Source organism: Natrix helvetica (assembly GCF_964273705.1).
Source record: "Natrix helvetica genome assembly, chromosome: 13".
NCBI lineage: Eukaryota > Metazoa > Chordata > Lepidosauria > Squamata > Natricidae > Natrix > Natrix helvetica.
In genome coordinates this window covers 6403702-6427141 of record NC_138557.1, presented here as the reverse complement: position 1 = coordinate 6427141, position 23440 = coordinate 6403702, and the positions used below count along the sequence as shown (strand labels likewise).

General features: G+C 41.8%; 1 protein-coding gene across 1 annotated transcript in view; it reads right to left on the bottom strand.

Annotated features, from left to right (window-relative positions):
- Nucleotides 1-20816, bottom strand: part of SMG1 (SMG1 nonsense mediated mRNA decay associated PI3K related kinase) — a 74170-nt gene extending 53354 nt beyond the window's left edge. Inside the window, exons 1-13 of the mRNA XM_081965841.1 lie at nt 20389-20816; nt 11876-12039; nt 11219-11374; nt 10427-10563; nt 8277-8335; nt 6951-7164; nt 5862-5987; nt 5707-5779; nt 4914-5011; nt 3552-3725; nt 2567-2791; nt 1625-1726; nt 1095-1364 (exon numbers count right to left, since the gene is read on the bottom strand). Of these exons, the coding sequence (XP_081821967.1) occupies nt 1095-1364; nt 1625-1726; nt 2567-2791; nt 3552-3725; nt 4914-5011; nt 5707-5779; nt 5862-5987; nt 6951-7164; nt 8277-8335; nt 10427-10563; nt 11219-11374; nt 11876-12039; nt 20389-20504 (1914 nt within the window). The 5' untranslated portion in view covers nt 20505-20816. The remainder of the gene's footprint in view (nt 1-1094; nt 1365-1624; nt 1727-2566; nt 2792-3551; nt 3726-4913; nt 5012-5706; nt 5780-5861; nt 5988-6950; nt 7165-8276; nt 8336-10426; nt 10564-11218; nt 11375-11875; nt 12040-20388) is intronic.
- Between the last annotated feature and the right edge of the window lie 2624 nt (nt 20817-23440).

Genomic DNA, 23440 nt, shown 5'->3' with positions numbered 1-23440 from the left:
TCTCTAGAACCCTCTCCGTTAATAAATACAAGGCTAGAGGAAATTGTGAAAAATATCTTACAAATTGTGATATAAAAGAGGGGTCAGAGATGAACCTGGATACTTTACACATTTTTTTAAAAAAAAGCCAAAACAACTAGACACAAGAGATAGTTTTTTTCCCTCGAGCCATCACTCTGCTGAACACCTAAGTCTCACAGTACTGTCTAATGTCTATGTGTATTTTACCCAGGTAATGTGGCTGTAGTATTATTTATCCTTCTTACTATCTTCTTTACTCCCCCACTTACTGATGTTATGATAATGATAATTATCCTTGTTCTGTTGCTTTGCATGTACACTGAGAGCTTCTCTGCACTGGAGATTTTTTTTCTTCTACATTTCCAACGCAAAGGGAAAGAGACATACAGGGAGAACAAAACCTACTCACTGAAGGGCTTCTAAAAATAAATAAAGCTATTTTATCCTTTTTTGTGCACATGTAATTTACTTTAGAGCTATGCATTTTTTATTCCACTACTAACTATTGCAGAGCTTAAGATAAACAAGTGGACTTTTTTTCTAAACTACTTCTAAAGAACTTTAGAACTAAAAGCCTGGAGATTAAAACACATGAAGAACGGTTGCAGGATTTGGGTTTGGCCAGTCTACAGAGAAAAAGGGACTAGGGGGGACATGATAGCAGTGTTCCAGTATTTGAGGGGCTGCCACAAAGAGGAGGGGGTCAACTTATTTTCCAAAGCACCAGAGGGCAGGGCAAGAAACAATGGATGGAAACTAATCAAGGAGAGAAGCAACCTGGAATTAAGGAGGAACTTCCTAACGTGAGAACAATTAACAAGTAGAACAGCTTGCCTCCAGAAGTTGTGTGTGGTTTATCACTGAGGGTTTTTAAGAAGAGACTGGACTGACACTTGTCTGAAATAGTACAGGATCTCCTGCTTGAGCAGAGGGTTGGACTAGAAGACCTCCAAGGTCCCACAGAGATGCATTTACTTTGTGCGATGGGTGCAAGTGCTGCTTTAAGTTTTCCACAGCCACGTCAGTTTGGAAACACAAAAACCATTCACACCCCAGCGGTAGAAAGAACTCACCCCAATCAATGAATTTTTGGCATTTCCGATTGTAGTCAGCGCACTGAGATCAAATATGACAACAAACTTGGCATTGGCCACATCAAAAATGTGGTTCTTGAAAGCATCATGGAGAATTTCCGAGCAAGCTTGGGGAAGCTGCAGGCTGCAAAGGAGACTGTTCAAGGCGCACGCCATTTCGCCCAGAATCAACTTGTAGGCTGTTTCCAAAACGGGAATGTTCTTTAAGCTTAGCACTGCCTGATATACAGCGTGTGCGGCAGCGACAACCTTGAAAACAGAAAAATACATGATGCCAGGAAGGTTCTCTGCCCATTCAATGTTTCCTATAACTCAGGTTGATTCAAGTCATACTTCAAGTCACAGTTAAGTTTCCTTCTCTATTGCTAGATGCAATGTCTCAGCTGCGACTGATTTGCTGATGCACGAATAAAATGATAAGAGGTGTTCTCTTAAGCTAAAGATTATTCTTAAAACAAAATATTCTAAAGGTTCGTTTCATGTGGCGTGAAATTTAATTTGCTGCTTACCTCTTTTTCTTTATGGTAGCGGAGCGTAAGAAGCTTAGATTCTGGTATAAACAATTTCTCTATAAATGATGATGGAAGTTTTGTATTTATTTGTTCAACGATCTAGGCAAAACAAAAGGGGGCATTAGTATTACTTGAGTAAACTTTCCCCTTTGACTTAAAACATGGACCGTGAATTCTTTAAAATGTTGTTTCCTATTAAACCAGTGTGTTTATTTACTCATCAAACAAAAGTTACAAATTTGAATGAACTAAATGTAAAACTAAAAATGTGACAAGGATGATAGGTGTGTTAGGGCACTTATACACCCTCCCCCCTTAGGAACCTCTTAAATATGGGATGAGAGCCACAAAATGCTGGAATTAAAACTATGCAAGTTAGTAGCTTTTATCTATCAAATCTCACTTTTCCTGGATGGAAAATCCAGGACAGCCCTCTTATTTGCTCCTTTATTTTCTACTACTTATTAATAAAAGGAGAAGATTTCTACTTGGCTTACCAATTCTTTCAAAAATAATGTTTGATAAGCCCTACAAATAGTTATGAAGGACCCGTGAAACATAATTCAACAGCAATCACTGGCATCAAACTATAGCAAAGCATATTTAATTCATACTCCCAAGTGGTCTTATTAGTGTTATGATGTCCAGTAGGAAAATATATTGTTTTTTTCTTTATTATGTAGAGAACATAATTTGTAGAGTATTAACAGTATATGCTAAAGGAATTGTTTATCCTAAGGAGAACAATCCCAGTTTTTAATAGCTAGCAAACACTAATTTGTTTAAGGCCATAACATGTATTCCTTAAAACTCAAACAAAGCCAAAGGAATATCTTTGGGTTTCCAATTTACTTTTTTTAAACCACTCGTGGTCTTACATTTTTTTAAATGAACGAAACAGTTATCATTAAATGCAGATATTATGAGGATTGTATGTACCAGCATCAATAAGTTCAACACCGAGATGATATAATCAGTACCACAAATCTGACAATTTTCAAGTTGATCTAATCCATAAGTGATGATCATATCGCAATGGATATTCATGCTGGGATCCAGGCTGCCAAGCAGGACACCGACACACTCATTGGCAGCAGTCAATACCGTCTCAGAAAAAAAGACCTGGTTGGCAGCTGTCACACACCTCATTACTCTGTACAAGACCTGAAGAAGAGGGGGGGGGGGGAGAGAATCCAGTTACAATGATAAGGACACTATGTCATCCCTTTGAACTCATGCTGAAGATATTTTGATCGAGCACATTCAATTTTTTGTTAATATGCACCAATGTGTAAGTCACCATAGACGCAACAGAAGTAGCCCCAAGGTAAGTCTGTTGCAACTTTGGACAGTCATGAACGAAAGCAACACATTTTTCCAGTTTTACACAGGAAAACAGAAGTCACAATTATTAAATGTTTAGCTTACCGTATTTTTCATAGTATAAAACACACTTTTCCTCCCCCAAAAAGTGGGTGGACCTGTCTGTGCGTCTTATACTCTGAATATTAGTGGGGGGGATGTGGGTTGGTGTGGCGCCGATCAGCTGTTCTACAACTGCCGGCGGTGAAGACCAATGGGCTGCTGCGAATGACAACCAGGCAGTGGCAAATGGGGCGTGGCGAACGGGCTGCGCCAAACAGGCTGCGCTGAATGGACCACGGTGAACGGGTGATGGTGGTGGCAAAGGGGCAGTGGCGAATCGGTGGCAGCAAATGAGCCACGGTGAACGGGCCACGCCAAATAAGCCAGAAGAATAGCAGATGGATGCTGGGAGGGAGGCAGAGGCAGATTATGTCCCCCTTGTTTTCCTCCCCCAAAACTAGGTGCATCTTATTGTCCGGAGAGTCTCGTAGTGCGAAATATACTGGTAGCTTGGTGTGATTGGGCAACGAAACTGCTCAACCACCTGAAAGAGACTTACATCGGTTACGTATCCTTCAGTAATCGGCGGCCCTCGGATGGGACTGAACCGTTCTCCAATACTCCTCACCACTGTGCTGAAGACGCGAAGCAGAGCTGCCAGTTTGGGCAGCGAAACAGAAGGAGGAGGAATATCCTCATCAACGGACTCCCCGGAAGCGATGTGGCCGAGGTCCTATGTGAAGAAATACATAGAGACGGTCCTCGTTGAGGTCATGCTCAGAATGGCGGGCTGTGCGCTTTTAACGTACACACCTCTCTGCTTACGCACGATTCTTTTCATGTCAGTAAAACCCGTACAGGCTTTAGTGATCCATTTAAGTTCTACGGGAGTTTAAGCAAGGGAGTGTTTAAAGAAGGGTTTCTCAGTTTTGTCCACTTTAAGGTATGTGGACTTCAACTCCCAGAATTCCCAGCCAGCAAGATCAAGTTGCCATGGTTGAGAAACACTCGTTTAAACTACTCTTTTTTTTTCTTTAAGTTTTTTATTTTTTTACAAACATATCAATGCGTGAACATTGTGGCACCTGGGTGTCATACATTCCAATATAAATAAAACTAAGACATAGTTATTACTTTCAACCAACCTATATATTTCTAATGGTAATACATATTTATATAAAGTTGCAATCTGTCATTATTTGATGATTCCATGTTTTCTCTTATTATTGCTCTTATTATATTATATAAAAGTGTATACACTAACATTCCCCTTTTCTCTTATTTCTATCTCTTATTCTTTTAATCGTGTCATCCTTTGTTAAAAAAAAAAACATTTTCTTTCTATCCTACCTAACTTCTAGTCATGTCACCTACCTACAAAAAAAAAAAAAAAGGAAGGAAAGAGAGAAGAAAAAAGAAGCAAATCAAAACTCATTTAAACTAATCTTGTGGGATACGTTTAAGGAACAAAGCAACCATAAGAGCAGAGAATTCGTGGACATAAAGGTCTGCAGAGATTTTCAATCATCCAGGTTGTGCCAAAGGTGCTTTTCCAAAAGAACACACACATACACACACACACAGGGGAGACGTTTTGCTTCTCATCCAAGAATCTCAGAACTGAATAAACTTTTTGGATGAGAAGCAAAATGTTTTCAAGGGGAGGGGGAAAAAATCCAAGAAAGTCCAAATTGCCTTTTGGGAAAGCATCCTTGGGACATGACGTAAAGAGGTATAAAAGAGGAGAGCCCTTTCTTAAAAGTGAAAGAATATCCTTCAGGGAATTAGCTACAGTATTCACCGTATTCACAACACTTTCAGACACAGGTAAGAATTTGAGTTACTCCCTAGAAAGTGTCTCACTTCCCCCCCCCCCCCCCCCCAAGTATTTATTCCAATTCAAGACTGACGGCCTCATTACCTCAGCATAAGCTTCCATATCCTCTAGAAACTGACCCAGGAGTGTGGTAGAAAAGGCCAGGTCAGCGACCCAAAATGGTTCCAAACTCTGCAACCATCCTGTTAGAAAGGGCCGGAGCAATGAAAAACATGGTATGGTTAAAGCTACATCTGGTTCCTCTAAAAAAAAAAATAATAATAATAATAATAATAATAAAGTGGCATCAAAATTAAGCAAGCAAAACTAGCAGCGCTCATAAACCATGCATCGTGTGTGAACGACTGTGCAGAAAACATAAATAAATACTAATCACATTTTAGTTAACAGTCTCTTATAATGGTATAACCAAACTAAATTATAGTTTTGGTAGGCAACAGCTTTAGAAATCAAAAACACCTATTACAGCTATTCAAGAGGAGAGAGAGGAAGGAAGGAAGGAAGGAAGGAAGGAAGGAAGGAAGGGAGGGAGGGAGGGAGGGAGGGAGGGAGGAGAGAAGGAGGGATGGGAGGGAGGGATGGAAGAGAGAACGAGGAAAGGAAGGAAGGAGGCAAGGAGGGAGGGAGGGAGGGAGGAAGATGAGTGGGATGGAGGAAGAAAAGCAGGTAGGATACTGATCAAAATGAAATTTAGTATAGCCAGATTTTATTTTCAATAAACTGAAATATTTAACTGAAACCTTGCAAGCAACAGCATTTCCTTTGCATGCACTAACTGATGTAAAGCAGATATGAGAAATAACTCTCGATCTCCCAACAAGGAAATCAGAGCACGTTACAGGGCATCTCATGAAGTTACTTTATTTTTCAGGCTTACCTGAGACTTGCTGGGTCAGAGAAGGTTTTTGAGTGTGATCAATATGCCACCCAACTAATATGTCAACTGTGTCCTTGGAAAGCAATACACAAAAGTTAATCCACCTGGAACACATAATGGGCACGTAAGACATAAAGAGAGGACAAGGCTCTTACCCTAAAATTGGTGCTGAAAATGTGAGGATAACAACGAGACACAAGAAGGATGCACTTGACACATTTACACAGCAATTCGGGGGTATCCACATTCTCTAGGATAGACTGCAGGCTAGTCATGACGAGCTTTGAGAAAGGAAGAAAAAAAACATAGTTCTGGAAATCCATGTAAAACAAGCAGGGCTGCAACTATCCCAAAAGCAATTAAATAAATCGGAGATGAATGCAACGTTTATTGTATAATTCACGTAAGTCATTCAATCCACTAAGAAGCACAAAACTGTAAATTGTCAGCAGCAAGGATAGAATGAGCTGATCTTTATTCATTTTGAGCCTGTTTTGATCCACTCTATTCCATGGAGAGAGGGGGAGGAGAGGGGGAGAGGGGGGAGAGAGGGGGGGGGAGAGGGAGGGGAGGGGAAGAGAGGGGGGGAGAGAGGGAGGGGAGGGGAAGAGGGGGAGAGAGAGGGAGGGGAGGGGAAGAGAGAGGGAGAGAGAGGGAGAGGGGGAGAGAGGGAGGAGGGAGAGAGAGAGCTGGAGTGGTGTGGTGGCTTAGAGATGGAACTCTCACCTCACAATCAAGAGGCTGTAAGTTCAAACCTAGGTAGAGGCAGATATTTCTCTCTGGGCACAATGAAAATATATCTGCTGAACAAAACTCAGCATTGGTGACAGGAAGGGCATCCGGCCAGTAAACACTCTGCTAGCTCCATTCAGTTGCCCAAACTCCACCCCGCAAGGGATTATGGGGATGTTAAAAGAGATGATAGATAGATAGATAGATAGATAGATAGATAGATAGATAGATAGATAGATAGATAGATAGATAGATAGATAGACAGACGATAGACAGACGATAGATAGACGATAGATAGATAGATAGATAGATAGATAGATAGATAGATAGATAGATAGATAGATAGATAGATAGATAGATAGATAGATACCCATTGACTGATAATTTCTCATTCATTTGCATGTCACTAGTCAAACAGACACAAGCTGGGACTTGTGATCTTTTACTTAGACACAAGCTGGGACTTGTGATCTTTATCTGAAAAGCAAAACAGTCACTGATTTGATTCTTACTTGCATTACGGATGAAAAGGCTTTCTTCTCTCCCACAGTCTCCAACGCCTTGTAACTTGCACACAGATAAAGCAGTTTAACTTCATCTTTAGTGGAGGAACTAAATTTGCTAAAAATCCATTTAAAGATCTTCTCAGCTTCGTAGCTCAAAGAAGCGCAAAGAAGGCCAAGACAGCAAGCCCCTTCCTGTCTCAATTCTTGAAGCAATTTGCTACTGCATTTATGAAGAGGAGGAAGAAGAAGAAGAAGAGGGGGGGGGGGGAGACAGTTGGTTATGAAATATAGCATTTCATCCAGTGACAAACCAGCCTGGAATTCAAATGGCAGTGAACTAATCGTTAGAGCTGGTTGGTTTGTGACAGTAGACACAGAAACTACAACACATTCACCCATTCAACCCAACATCTCATTCACGCAAATTCCCATTTATACATAAAGGTAATCCTTGACTTACAACCATTTGTTTAGCAATCGCTCAAAGCTACAACGGCACAAAAAAAAATAGTGACTTACGACCAGTTTTCACACTTACAGCTACAGCAACCCCCTGGTCATGTAATCAAAATTTGGGCACTTGGCAACTGGCATGTACTTATGACAGTTGCCGTGTCCTGGAGTCATGTGATCATCGTTTGCAACCTTCCCAGCAAAGTTCATGGGGTAAGCCAGATTCACTTAACGTGATTCACATAACAATGGCAGTGATTCACTGACGGCTAGTGGCAAAAAAAAAAAAAATGGTCGTACAACTGGGGTGTGGATTCACTTCACTTGCCTTGCTTAGCCACGGAAAGGATGGGCTCGATTGTGGCCATAAGTCAAGGGCTGCCTAAGCGTTTCTGCTCCCATCCTTGCCCCTCAGTTCAACAAATACTTTCGAAGCAGGAGGATGTTAAATAAACTGAGGAGTAGCAGTTTCAGAGGCCATTTTTCTGCTGATAAGAGGCAAGAGCTTTCCTTGATGCTTCTTTCCTCATCACTGGCTAAAAGGAGGCGCAGAATTCGTTGATCTTTTTAGGGCAATGCCAGAACATTCCACCCCCTGTGGATCGTGTCATTTGGGGACAACGCAGCTGGGCAGCTTTCAGATGATCCCCCTAAATTGGCTTGTTTCGGGGCCAGATTACCCTCCCCCCCGCACCCACCCCAGAATAGCTTGAGTGACTTCCAGGTTGGATTATTTTCTTTCCGGACTGCCAAGCCATCTGTTGGAAATGCCACGCTCCAAAGGGGAAACAGAAAACGCTTGCGGAGATCTCCCGAGCTGTCCATTCCCAGATGGACTCGATCAGAAATGAGAGTCCCTTTCAAAGCGTTCCAACTTACCTTTCATTAAGCACATCATGTATGGCGGTCAAGATATTATCCAGTTGTTTAACAAGTACCTGTAAGAGTCAACACAGAAAGGTTTCACTAACAGGTTGACTGCAAAGCCAATTCAGGTTGCCCTTTTTTCCCCCCCAAAAGCCAACTGGACTTTTTTTTGGGGGGTTGAGGCAGAAGAAGAAAACGTTTTGCTTCTCGCCCAAGAAGCTTCATTCATTCAGCCCCTGCTATTAGAACTAATGAAGCTTCTTGGGTGAGGAGCGAAACGCTTTCTTCTTCTTCCTCGTGGAAAAATAAACAATCCAGTTGCCTTTTGAATGAAAAAATAAGACACAGCTATGACCTGGATGGCTGAGAATCTGCACAAGACATCCAGGTGGTCTTCTTTCATAGCAACTGCTACTACCATTTATTTTCCTATCCGCTGGTCCAGAGGTCAGCAACCTTAAGCACTCAAAGAGCCATTTGGACCCGTTTCCCACAGAAAACACCGGGAGCCACAAAACTCCTTCCGGTGCCTATTTCCTGAGCGGCCACAAAACTAGCACATGTAGTTAAATTAAACATTCTGTTTTCTTCTTAAACTTCTTGGATTCATTCATGGTTGGCCTACCGGCGGCCGAAAAGCTCAATAAATTGGTGCCGGCGAGTGTCACACATTGGTGGTTGTGACCCATATTCTGAGCAACAGGGAGCCGCGGCAGAGGGATGAGAGAGCCACACGCGGCTCCAGAGCTGTGAATTGCTGACCCCTGCTCCGGTCCAACTGACGATCACCTGCTACATAAACTCCCCGCTGACCAGGGGAGCTCAGTCTGGCCTGAACAGAATATAAAATGCTTGCTTTTGAGAGATGAGCTTGCTTTGGCCTTCAGCGTTCATAGGTCCAGCTTTTTTTCCCCCTCCACTGCCCTTATCTCTTTAGCGTGTCAGCATCTTTTTATGTAAGCTGGAGGATAAATATAGAATTCTTGTCTCTCACTAAAAAAAATTATAGACAAAAGGAACTATAAGCAGTCCTTACAACCATTCAGCCACCATTCAAAGTTATGACAGCACTGAGAAAAGCGACATATGACCGGTCCTTGCACTTATGACCCTCGCACAATTCGCATGGTCCACACAATCAAAATTTGGGCACTCGGCAAATGTCCCTTAGGATGGTTGCAGTATCCTGGGGTCATGCGATCACCATTTGTGACCTTCCCAGCTGACCTCTGACAAGCCAATGGTGTTGTGGCCCACCAGCAGAACTGGAATCAATGTCGGACAGTGATGAGGTTGGGGAGGAACATGGGCCAGTCCTGGAGTCTGGGGAAGGCTTGCAAGGGCTCTGCGTCGAAGGCAGAGATGGGGCCGAGGCCGTCTGGCAGTGATCAGGTGCCTACAGAGCCAGACAGCAGTGAGGCAGAGGAACAGCTAGAGCCTGTTCCCAGTGTGCGCATGCACAGAGCTGCCAGAAGAAAAGAACAACTCAAGGTAGACTTGGGATTAAAGACACAGGTGAAAGGTGATTGGCCCCTCCCATAGGACATAAAAGAGGAGCAAAAGGGGAGTGGGCTTTTGTGTTCATTGTTAGATTCGTTTCAAGAGTGTGAAGATCTGTCCGTGAATATCAGAGACTCTGTGTCTAGGCTTTCCTTGCACAGCACCTCATTTGGAAAATATTGACATGGCAGCTTTCCAAGATTGATAAGATCTGTAGTCATAATTACTCATTTGAATGACTGTTTGCCAGGCCTTACTGAATGTGAATGAGAGGAGTTCATGTTCACTTAATAAAAGAGGTTTTGTCGGGAGCGGGACTCTTTTTGGGGAAAGCCAGATTAACTTAATGATCATGTGAGTCACTTAATTGCAGTGATTTGCTTAACAACTGTGGCCAAAACGGGCATAAAATCAAGCACAGCTCACTGTGCTTAGCAATGGAAATTATGGTCTCAAATCAAGAGCTACTTGTAATACACAAAGGCTACTCAAGAAGGACCTTCCTTGGAAAAAGGCGAAAGGTAAGCAATTTTAGCCTCACTATGTAGAAACCTGGATGATCCTTTGCATAAAAGCACCAGGAGTCAAGCTTAAAAGCAAAGGAGCCTTTAGTCAAGAAAACAAACAAACAAAAAACAAAGCCATATATAACAATACTTAACCAGTTTGTTCTCTGGTTGCTGAATAAACTCTTTCAGTTGCTTTACAGTAGTCAGTCTTCGATCTCTGTCATCTTCCCGAGTAATCCTCCGAAGAAGATTTGACAGTCGAGACTCATCAGAGTAAGACAATGATCGCTCTAGAAATTGAGATAATGGCACACAGGCATGTCCTTCTCTCCCAAAATCCCCATAATAAAATAAACAATCCATCCCCATGAAAATAGATCGGCTACATTTAGTTTAACTTTGTCAACAACTCTCCTGTTTCCCTGAAAATAAGACCTACCCGGATAATAAGCCCAATTGGGCTTTTGAGTGCACAGGCTAAAATAAGCCCTCCCCGAAAATACTGCAACACAGCAGCAGCCATGAGGTGACCACACTCGCCGCCTCCTGCACCTCAAAAATAATAAGACCTCCCCGAAAATAAGGCCAAATGTTCATTTCAGGGGTCAAAAGAACATAAGACCCTGTCTTACTTTCGGGGAAACACGGTAATGGTAAATAGCTTCAACCAACTTTGCTGCAGGACTTTTGCTCAGAAAGGGACCAAAGCCCGTAAAAAATGGCCACCCCCAATTTAAAAAGAAACCCTTTTATTACAATGTTCACAGGACAACAGTTCACTTGATTTAAAATAAACCTTAGTGTAATTATACCCAGTATTAGAATTTCATATTTTCAAGCCCTGGAACATGGCTCTAATTTTAGGAGACATTTCCTATGGTTGCTATAATAATAAAACCAACTCAAAGCAACAGCCCACTTTCGACTGGCACACTCAGTTCTTACCCTGTGTTTTCCTCATGTCTTTTGTGACTAAAGCACGATTCCCATGCTGAACACTGGTAAAATCAGAATTGGTCACATTGTTAACTCTCAGCTCTTGCCCCAACGACTTCCGACCATAAGCATTTTCCCCAGATCCTCCATTGACACTGTAGCCACCTGGATTAAAACCAGTTTTTTTTAAAGGAAAGCATTAGAATCGCTTGAAAATTACACCATACCCTACAGCAGAAGCTGACAATTTTTCTTTTTTTTCTTGGGGGTGGGGGTGGGGGTGGAAGAGATAAAAGCCGCCCATTGAACATTAACGTTAGGTCCTGATGTTGCAAGGAGCTGTCATCCTATCTGGCCAATCATTTCTCCTGCCCTCAAATTAAAAATACTTTATAGCCTCCTCCTCCAGGAGACAAGCCAGGACTGTAAGTGGTCAGCATTTCAATATTCTTTATACCTTGCTATTTAAAAAAAGGTTTCTACCTGTAAAAATCATTTTGCTAATTGGCATAGATGTGATCATTCAATTACCACCACCACCCCCATCTATAACAAAATATAGCAACATAGTAATTCCAATAAAAACTGACAGCCACAAAGTACCTAGACTAACTCATTCCTTTTACAGCCGTAACTGTTTCATATCAAACAAGATCATCTTTATACCTTTTTCTTCATTCTGGAGGTCAGTGGAGACTCTGATATCATCATGTCTATGTCGAGACACCACCGTTGAATTTGAAGGTTGTAATCCATAGGAGGAAGAACTACTCCGGTCTCTGGATGAAGAGTATTTTAAATTCTCTTGGTCAGCTGATTGATTGTCACTTCTGCAAGAAGAAGAAGAAATCTGTGAGGTGCTTTCAAACCTTGGCCCCTAGAGTTGGCTTACGTTTAGAATATCTAATGTCATTCATTCGTTCGTTCATTCATTCGTTGCTCATCTCACCACAAGGCGACTGTGGGCGGCTAAACATATCTAAACCAAAAGGGCTGAATTATAAAATGACAAATAAAATTAACAAGTTAACAAGTAGAACTCAGGGACTTTCCTTCGAGATAACAAACTAATTGATCTCAGTTCTTCACAATGTCCTAAGATGGGCAAAACCTATTGCCAACTGCACAAGCCAAGAAACGACGTCTGAGCCAAGAAGAAGACGTTATTTTTAATTTTGGCCACCAAGAAAATCTAGAGCTCTTCTATGCATTAAGAAGCAAATGTACCATCAGCAGACTGAAACTAGAAGATGTCTCCTTCTTAAGAAAGTTCATCGGAGCACCTTCTCAAATATGGATTCAGTGTTCCCAGCATTTATACTCAACACTCTTTCCTCCGCAATCTTTTATCACACCCACTGCAGAGAACAATTCAACAAGGAGCAGGTTCAAAACATCCCATTGTGACAAGCACTATGCAGAGGGGGGGAAAAGATGCTATATTATTACATTGAGGGTTAAAACACACCCTCTTTTCGTTCACTGTGCCCATGGTGTGAACAAAATCATTGTGCAAAGATACGAGGCAGGAACGTTATTAAACCGCCACACTGGGTCATTTTCCAAGAAAGAAGCAGAGCTGTTTACATTCTAGCTTGTATCTACACTGACGTCACCACAAATGTACACAACTCTACAGACAAACTAGCAAACATCACTGGATATTCTGACAGCTTTCAGCAAGGGCTCTGCAGTTCGTATGCCCATGATCCCCTGGGACTGGATAACACGGATACAGAAGCATTACAGAATTCCATTTTAAAATCGTGCACAAACATTTTCTTATTATGAGTAACATAACGAATAAATAAGGAACCACTGTTAAGTTTCTTTCTTTCACTCTATTATAAAAAGTTCATACCCAAACATTTTTTGCATACTGGTTTCTGAGAAATGCACAATACATTTTTTCCCCCATGCCATTCCAAGTTAACCCATCACAACATCAAACTATGTCATGCATAAATAAACAGTTGCTCAAGGAGTGGGTTGAGATAACAGAGAGATCTATTAATTTTTAGGTATTAAAACCCATAAAATGTAGGTCACATATTAGAATGCATGAGTATCCCATATCTCGATTAAAAAAAAAACCCAACATGAATATGAGGTGAGCATGTGTTTTACACGCTTTAGTAAACCAAATGGCTTTCGGAATCAAAAATAGCTAACACGTAAAGCTGCCTTAATGAAGCAATGATGGTGATGATGATTATAATGATGATGATTAACCCAGATCATTGGGAAGGATGTGATGGGGAGGGGAGAGAAGCCAAATCCAGTGTAAACATCTGGCTGATTGTGCCAAGACTCATAATAAAGGGCTTTACTTTTATATATTTTTATTAAATTTATTATGACCATCCCCTCTAGGAGATTGGGCAGCTTACAAAATCCAAATGTACAATTAAAACAGTTTTAAAAATGAAATAAAACATGGCAGTCTGAACTAAAATCAACCATAAAAATTAAAACACACAGCACAGACACACAAGCCTGAGGGTTGGGAACAAAGCCAAGATCTTAAGGGCTTCCCAAAACCCTAGTAGAGTTGGCACAATTATGCACATGGGGAGGGGGAGAAACGCTGCTTCAGAGGGCAGGGTCAGCAACAGGAAATATCTTGTGGAGAAACAAAAGCCAATACAGCCATCGCTTTCAAGAGGTGTGGAAATACTAAAAGTTTCAAACGCCTCATTTGGTCTCAATATATAGAAATAGTAGGCACCTAACGTTCCCAGTTGCAGCCACACCTTGCTAATAATCCTGAAACTGAATGAGAATTTCTGAATACTATGCATAGGACACGATTACACATTATGTCAATAGACGTTTGGTTTGGTTTCAGATGTACAGATCAGTAACAGTCGCTTATTGAAAAAAAGGTTAAAACAAACAATGGCTTAATAATATAATGTAGGGCTCTAGCATATTTTGATATCATGCAAACTGAGTCACCATGCAACTGACATGTTTTTATTTATTCTGAGGACTTGTTTAATCTCCATAAATGTAGAGCATTTAATTAAAATAGTCTAAAGCCTCTTTTTTCATATAAAACAATGCAATTGCAGGACCTGTCACCTTATAATCTACACACACCACTAAGCTAAAATATTATAGATCAAAGGCCTAGGTTCATACAACATGCTATGCCAAGACATATTATGGCTTAGTATGATACAAGAATGCAGCCCTTGTTAAAAGGGAACTAAATAATGTATGGCGCTGTACATGCGTTTCCCTACATATAAAATTGCAAAAGCCATGTGCTGTTGCAGGCAGACAATGGAAAATGAATACTAAGAAGCTGTAAAGCCATCTACTAACGGCCCAAACTTGTGTGATTACGTAGCAGGCAAAACCTCACTGATATTGATATTGTTTCCTGATTGCTTATTTGTACCCTCTGACCATCTTTTAAGTGTTGTACCTTATGATTCTTGATGAACCTATCTTGTCTTTTTATGTACCCTGAGAGCATATGCACCAGAGACAAATTCCTTGTGTGTCCAATTACACTTGGCCAATAAAGACTTCTATTCTATGGTACATAAAATGCATTTATTTCATTTTCAAATGCCTCATCTTGACAGTGAAAATGCAGTTTTGGGGGGGGGGGGTGTACTGAGGGGTGGGGAGATGCTTGGAATGAGGCATTTCATACTTGAACTGTTTCAGAAGGAACTCTCTTGCATGCTTTTACTAAGCAGCCATCCTAAATCACAGACTGAATCAAATTAAAAACAATGTTTTATTTCCCCAACTCAGCAAATCAGCTGAGGTTCTACAAAAGTTCTACAAGCTTTATGAAGTTGTCTAGGAAGAGAAATGAAAGCCAAATAATGAGCCAATTTAAACTGCACGATGGAAAAAAATAATAATTCACTAACATAGCTACAAGCTGGAGTATTTCTCGAAATCTCAAATCTAAATACCCTCATTTCCCATGTGTTTTATTTTTTCAACACCTGACAGTGTCCACCTGGTGGAACAGCTGTGTTACTCACCTACAGCTCCATTTACCATATCTATCCTGTCAGTTTAAAAATAATTTCAACAGAAACAGTAGGACGTCATGGAGGCAAAAGATGCAAAGTTTAGTTTCAGACAGCAAGGGAAAGAAACAAATCAGTCTAACCACCTGAAATGGGGGGGGGGGGCGCTATGGTTCTCTAGAGCAGGGGTCTCCAACCTTGGCAACTTTACGACTTTTGGACTCCAACTCCAACTCTAGATACAGGTAGTCCTTGACTTACAACCACAATTGAGCCCAACACTTTGGTTGCTAAGCAAGACAGTTGTTAAGTGGGCATTGCCCCATTTTACGACATTTCTTGCCAGCATTCTTAAGTGCAGTTGTTAAGTTAGTAACATGGCCGTTAAGTGAATCTGGCTTTCCCACTGACTTCGCTTGTCAGAAGGTTGCAAAAGGGGATCGCGTGACCCCAGGACATTGCAACCGTCGTAAATACGAACCAGTTGCCAAGCGTCTGAATTTTGATCGTGTGACCATGGGGATGCTGCAATGCTTGTGTGAAAAATGGTCATAAGTCACATTTTTCAGTGCCACTGTTATTTCGAATGGTCATTAAACAAATGGCTGTAAGTCGAGGACTTTCTGCATTGCTGAGGCAGAATTCCCAGCAGCCAATGCTCCCGAGAAAAACACACGGACACATCCATGTAATCAGCCGGAATCAAGGAAATCTCCATTCCTTCATTTCAGTCCTATTAGCATCCTATAACAATTCTAAAGAAAGTCACAACCCGAACTTCCTTCGCTTTGGAGCGTTAATGTATATTTTTAAAAGTTTCCCCCTGGAAAATACGACGAGAAAACCAAAACTTTTGCCAAAGACAAAATGTAATTTACCATTTTAAGCTTTAAAAACAAATCCCTTTCAAAATCATGTTCTCAACCAAGTCACCATGTAGGCATGAGTCCACAGGAGAAGTGAAAGGGCACCAAGTAATAAATTCTGTTCCCTGAAGCCTTCCTTTAATAGCATGGAGTGCAAAAGAGAAAGTTCTAATGTATATTCCTACAGATTCCAATCTGAAGCCTGTCTAGCAATGCTGGAAATAGAAGGCTGGGGCCAGAATTCTAAAAAGCATAAAAAGATATATGTCACAAGAAAATCCCGTACTTATATTAAAATTGGAGCTGTGTTTCTCACCACTGTATATATATTTTTCTGAATAAGAGTTCGTGCTGAATCAATGATTACTTCAAACTTGGTAAATTTAAATTGCATTTTTTCGTAACTGCATTACAATAACAGTTGTATTGATACCGTCTACCACAGTCTCTTGGTTTATAGGCACAAGTCAGACACGTTTTTCATTCTTTCCTTTCTTCAACAAAAATATATGTTATCGATCTCCAGCTAACAACCTGCTTTAATTATGATTTAACTTTTAATGTGCCAGTTTTCAACGGCAATTTCTATTTAGTTTCACAATTTTAAATCATTTTGACACCATTGTACATTATCATTTAAATATGATTGATTTTGATATATGTGTAGGTGGCATGAGCATCTCAATTGCTGACTGGGGAATTCCAGCAGTTAAAAGTTCGCACATTTTGCCAAGGTTGAGAAGTCAGATAATATAGCACAGTCATGGTTTCACTTAGCAACTTATTCACTTAACTGAGTTGCCAGCCTTGTTTGTGGTCACTAAATAAGGAAGATCGGTTAGCTTGTGATGCAGGCTGAATATCCACATAGATGTTCCAGTGCTTTCTAATGGCGAAGCTCTATATCTGGAATAAATCTCGCTTTATGTGTTTGAAAAATCAATGTACACTTTGGATTGTAATTCTATTTTTACTGGTTTTTTTTTAGAAATACATTTAATTTTTATGGTTTTATTGCTTTTAATGTTGTTAAGCCACCCAGAGTCACTTCGAAGCAAGATGGGTGGCAAACAATTTAATAACTGAATAAATAAAATAAATAAGTATACAATACTTCAGAAACAAGTTCCGGAGTGTATAAGAAAACTCCAAAGAATTTGTCAAGGCTCCACTATTATACCTTCAATTGTCCATACAGAAGGAAACGCCGAGATTATGTTGGCCAGTGGTTAGATTCACATGTCATTCTAAGCCATAACAATGCTTTAGAATCTGCAATGGCTGTGTTCACTATTAACACATTAAACCAAATGTCGGGTACATCATATTATGGCTCTGTAGTGAGTGAAACCAACCAGAAAAAAAAACCCAACCACTCAAAATAAAAAGTTTACCAATACCTGACTTTGTTTGCCTAGTCCTCAAATAATTCTCCAACCCAACTGCAGAAAAGAGGTAGCCCACAGACCACCATGTGGCCAACCAAAACATTCATAACCACCTAAGTCACCCATTTCCCCCTCTGAAAACCCCACAAGAGCAAGCTCATTTGGGGTCCTTGCCCACTTCTGAAATGCAAATCTTAGCACATCGGACCAAGCTTACATGGGGGTTTTGAACCAACCATGGCCTGAACCCCTGTTCAGAGGAACAGACCACTAAATATATCTTACTTTAAAGACACAAACCTTTAGAAGATAAGACTTCGGATTTCCCCTCCCTCCCAGAACCCACCCAAGCATCCATTTCCATGCACCCAAGGAGAGGTGGGCCTTGACAAGCAAGTCACCAGGCTACATCAAGGAATTTTCAAAAGTAGATCATGATATCACAAAAGGACCTGCTCTTACATAACAGTTTTTTTAAAAAAAAAGCTCAAGGCTGTGCCTACAAGCATAGCAAGAGATCTTAAAATAATATGAAAGCTGTTTGTACGGTTATATGTATTTTCTCTCAAAGCAAAATTGGTTTTTTTGTTTTTTATTGTCTTGAATTGTCTATGTCCATCTCAAATAATAAATATAACAAATTGTTCCAGATGGGCATACACTTCTACGTTATCACAAGTTTGCAGTAGTGTATTTAAAAAAAAGAGAGATATGAATCTCCAAAAAAAGACACAAAGGAACCTTAACATCTAACAAAACACCACCACACTTTCTCCTCCCCATAAAGCTATTACCAAGTTATCAACTAGGCAACAAAGTTGCAATATGAAAGTCGTGTGAAATTATTCCTGTGGATCAATCCACCCAATTAATTTTTTAAAAAAATCCCAATTCATATTAAAGATCCTGCAAAATAAAACTGAAATGCCACTGATATTTTCAGTGTTACCTAAATATGTCATATTTAGAAATATTGCCAGAGAGAGATAGCGCTAGTTTATCACAGCCAAACAGTGTCCATTTTACTACCTTGTAGAAACAAATATGAAAGAAGCTGCATTTCATCAAACATTACACTTGGAAGTTTCTTAGAATTGGAATCAAGATGGGAAAACACAGATCTTTCTCAACCATTTAAATCTCATATACTTTCCCCTCTCCCTTGTTTGTTTGTTTGTTTTTTTAAATGCCTTATGCTTTTTCCTGGTCTATTTCTCTCACCCATCCCAAAAGAAGCACAGCACAGTAGATAACAGGAAACAGGAACCACAAAAGAGTGCATTAATTCATTCTGCGTACAATATACCCACACAAGGAAAGAAAACTTTGCAGAACCAACCCATCTGCGGAAAGGCCTAATTAAAAGTACAGAAGAGGAAGAGTGAAAGAAAAACCCGTATGAAATCACTCACTGACACAGGCCTGGTCAGCACCACTCTGCCAACTTTACGCAGACACTTTCGAAATATACCTGCCCAGGTGCATAATCACAAAATGAAAGTAACTTCTAAGGCTCCTAATACAAAACAACAACTATCTGTCCAGCTTCCCCAGGGGTTGAAGTGTGCAACTCATGGGATGGACCACTTCTCCCTCATTCTCCCCACCATCACACCCAACAAAACCACCAGAGGGGAAACTCTAACCCTTTTCAAATCTATGCCTTGGAGGAAAAGCTGCCACCAGAGGAAGGAATCACAACCCTAATCTATGGAGATTCTCAATCACCCCAAGTCGGAATTTTCCCCCAAAAAGGCAACTGGACTCTTTTGGGCTTTATTTTTCCTTTCTTTGAAAACGTTTTGCTTCTTCTCATCCAAGAGACTTCTTTTAATTCCATCCAGTACAGAAGAAGCTTCTTGGATGAGAAGAAGTGAAACCTTTTCCAAGAAAAACACCCCAAAAAGTCCACATGCCTTTTGAAGGAGGGGGGGGGAGAAGGGGAGGAGGAAGAGGAGGAGGAGGAGAAGAAGGAGGAGAAGAAGGAGAAAGCAATTTTGGGACTGTAAACATTTTTTCCAAAAAAAGAGGAAGAATTAAACTTGCAATGAGCTTCAGGGGACTCTTCACAACCAAACTGACCCCCATACTCCAAAAATAAAGCCAATAAAGACACCAAACTGTAAAACCCTAAAAAACCTTCTGCTTGTAACCAACCTTTTCCCCCACCCCATTTTGTGTACATGCCCCACCTCCCAAAACTTGCACCCCAGTAACCAGGTTTAAACCTAGAGCCCTGGCTTAGCCCCACACCACATCCTGGGCCAACGAAGCTCCTCAACAATGACTCCTCCTTTCCACAAGACCCCCCACCCTTTCCACAAACAAGGGGAAACCCACCCAGAAAATAAAAATGGGGGGGGTGGTGGGCGTGGGAGGAAGAAAAGCGCTCAACCCACCCCCCTCATGGAGACCCCATTAAAAGAGGCAGCCTGGGGTTTTATACCCTGCCTGGTCGGGGTCTTGGAGGCCAAACCCCACCCCCGGAAGGTGGCGGGGGAAGGCCGCAGAAACTGAGGCCAAAGAGGGGGCCAAAGAGGGACCCCGGGCCTAGCTAGGTAGGCGGGGGGGGGGGGCTGAGGCCTACTTATTTCCCTCCCCCTCCCTCCCTGCCTCCCTCTCTCACTCACACACCTCACTGACATACACACTTCAGTCTCACACTCACACACCTCACTCTCACACCTTCACACACTCACACCCCTTTCCCTTATTCACACCATTCTCTCACTCACACTCACCTCATACACACACACACCTCACTCAATCACACACGCCTCTCACACTCACTCACAAATACACACATCTCACTCTCTCTTTCTCTCTCGCACACACACAAACACACTCGTCTCTCTCTCACACACACACACAGGCCCCTCCGCCAGGCTAGGCCGCGCCTGTGAGCGACGGGGGCGTCTTGGGCCCACCTGGGTTGCCAGTCATTCCAGCTCCGCGGGTGATAGTGTTGCCTGGTGCCGCTGGTGCCGCCGCCTCCGGAGGACGAAGCGCCGCTCAGCCGAGACCCCGGGGCTCTGCGGCTCATTACCTTGCCCGAGACGGCATGGCCGGCCGGGGTTGGGGGGGGGGGGGGAAGCGGCGCGGGTAGAGGGCGGGGCGGCCGAGCACACGCGCGCGCACACACACACACACACGGAGGGGACCCCCGGAGGGCGGAAGAGTAGAGGGCGGGATTCTCCCTCAGGCGCGGCGGAAAGACGACGACGGCGCCCGCGGCCCCGCCTGCTGCTGCTGCTGCTCCTGCGGCGGCGGCTGCTCCTCCTTCTTCTCCTCCTCCTCCTCGCAGCGGCGGCGTCGGCGTCTCCGATTCTAGTCAGGCTGAGGCAGCGCGCGGGGCATGCCGGGAAGGAAACCGAGGGGCCGCGGGGGACGGGCTGCCGCAGAGCACGCCGGGAAGACGGGCCGAGGCTGACGACGACGACGGCGCGGAGGACGTCGGGAGTTGTGGTCCGGAGGGCGGGGCCGCTTAAGTCGGAGGCTGTCACTCGAGGGAGGGGATTGGGTGTCTCCGCTAGGCCTCGCTCAGCGAGGCCAGGCCACGTCGGCTGGTTTCTCTCCAGCGTTGGTGGGAGGAGGCGGGGAGGGGGGGGGAGTTCGCCTCCCTAGCGGCACGACAACCCTGCGAGGAAGGCCTGGGCACGTCCCCCAGCGCTGACGATGTTACCTAGCTGGGTGGTTAAACGTCTGCAAGGAAGCAAGCGAGCTCAGAGAGCACCAAGGGCCCCACAGTCCTCCTCCATTCCACAAACCTCACTCTCCTAGGAGCCCTGATAATGTTACCTAGCTGGGTGATGAAACGTCTGCAAGGAAACAAGCACCAAGGACCCCACAGTCCTCCATTCCGCCAGCCCCACTCTCTTACTAGTCCCGATGATGTTACCTAGCTGGGTGACAAAATGTCTGCAAGGAAACAAGCACCAAGGCCCCACAGTCCTCCTCCATTCCACAAACCTCACTCTCCTACTTGCCCTGATGATGTTACGTAACTGGGTGATGAAACGTCTGCAAGGAAACAACCGAGCTCAGAGAGCACCAAGGACTCTACAGTTGAACCCAGAGCTATAAATACTCTTTCCTTATTAGCTTCATCTCCCTTGTCAGGCTTGGATGGAGGTTCACAGGCTCCAAATGCCGCTCTTCTTGTGGGTTTTATTTTATTCAGGGTGTGGAAGAGAAGTCATGCAATCACCAATGTGCAAACATAAGTTTAAATAAAGCATCAGCAAAGATAATAGATGATAGATAGATAGATAGATAGATAGATAGATAGATAGATAGATAGATAGATGATAGATAGATGATAGATAGATAGATAGATAGATGATAGATATTGTAGATTAAAATAGATACTGTAGAATAGATAGATGATAGATGATAGATAGATGATAGATAGATAGATAGATAGATAGATGATAGATAGATGATAGATAGACCTACAGACAGATAGATACTGTAGATTTAGATAGATGATGATAGATAGATAGATAGATAGATAGATAGATAGATAGATAGATAGATAGATAGATGATAGATAGATAGATAGATAGATAGATGATAGATAGATACTGTAGATTAAAATAGATACTGTAGAATAGATAGATGATAGATGATAGATAGATGATAGATAGATAGATAGATGATAGATAGATGATAGATAGACCTACAGACAGATAGATACTGTAGATTTAGATAGATGATGATAGATAGATAGATGATAGATAGATAGATAGATAGATGATAGATAGATGATAGATAGATACTGTAGATTAAAATAGATACTGTAGAATAGATAGATGATAGATAGATAGATAGATAGATAGATGATAGATAGATAGATAGATGATAGATGATAGATAGACCTACAGACAGATAGATACTGTAGATTTAGATAGATGATGATGATAGATAGATAGATAGATAGATAGATGATAGATAGATAGATAGATAGATAGATAGATGATAGATAGATACTGTAGATTAGAATAGATAGATGATGATGATAGATAGATAGATAGATAGATAGATAGATAGATAGATAGATAGATGATGGATGATAGATAGATAGATGATAGATAGATACTGTAGATTAAAATAGAGATAGATAGAAAGATATTATAGATTAGAATAGATAGACAGAGAGAGAGATGATAGATAGATAGATAGATAGATAGATAGATAGATAGATAGATGATAGATGATAGATAGATGATAGATAGATAGATAGATAGATAGATAGATAGATAGATGATAGATAGATGATAGATAGAAATAGATACTGTAGATTAGAAGAGAGAGAGAGAGAGAGAGGTTTCACTTTGGGAAAGGAGCAGAGGAAAACCCTGTATACTTTTTACTTATTAACTTTTTGTAATGTAGTTCCTGCACCTGCCACCAGATGTCTTGATTGGGGTTTTTTTGGCAGATGAAATTGTAGATTGCACAGATGCAAAAACATGGGAGCCTTAAGGGCATTGTGCCATGCTTGGGGGGTGCATTATGCAAAGATTCGACTCCTCCTAGAAGTTTATAATTCTGTTCAATTAAAGGCAAATCATAATCACCCAACGAATTTCATCACAATTATTTATCTAGCCCAGTGGTACAAGTTTGCATCCAAGCCTTTCTTAAATAAATCAGTATATTAAATACATCCCACAGGGCCAACAAGGAAAGGACTAGCTAGATCCTGTAGGCAAGGATTTCAGCTGGACCAGTGATGAATTGCTTCCATTTAAAATAGCTGCATGTTTCTCAGACTGCAGCTCTTTAGCATTTTCCCTTAAGTTGCAACTAAGACACCTCTGAAAAGAGAGATCAAAAGATTGATCTGATCGCTCAAAGCTGGCTGAGGAATTCTGGGAGTTGAAGTCCACAAGTCTTAAAGTTGCCAAGATTGGAGACCCCTGAGATAGACTATTGTCTTCCTATCACCCCAAGCATTTTATTTATTTAGTTATTTAT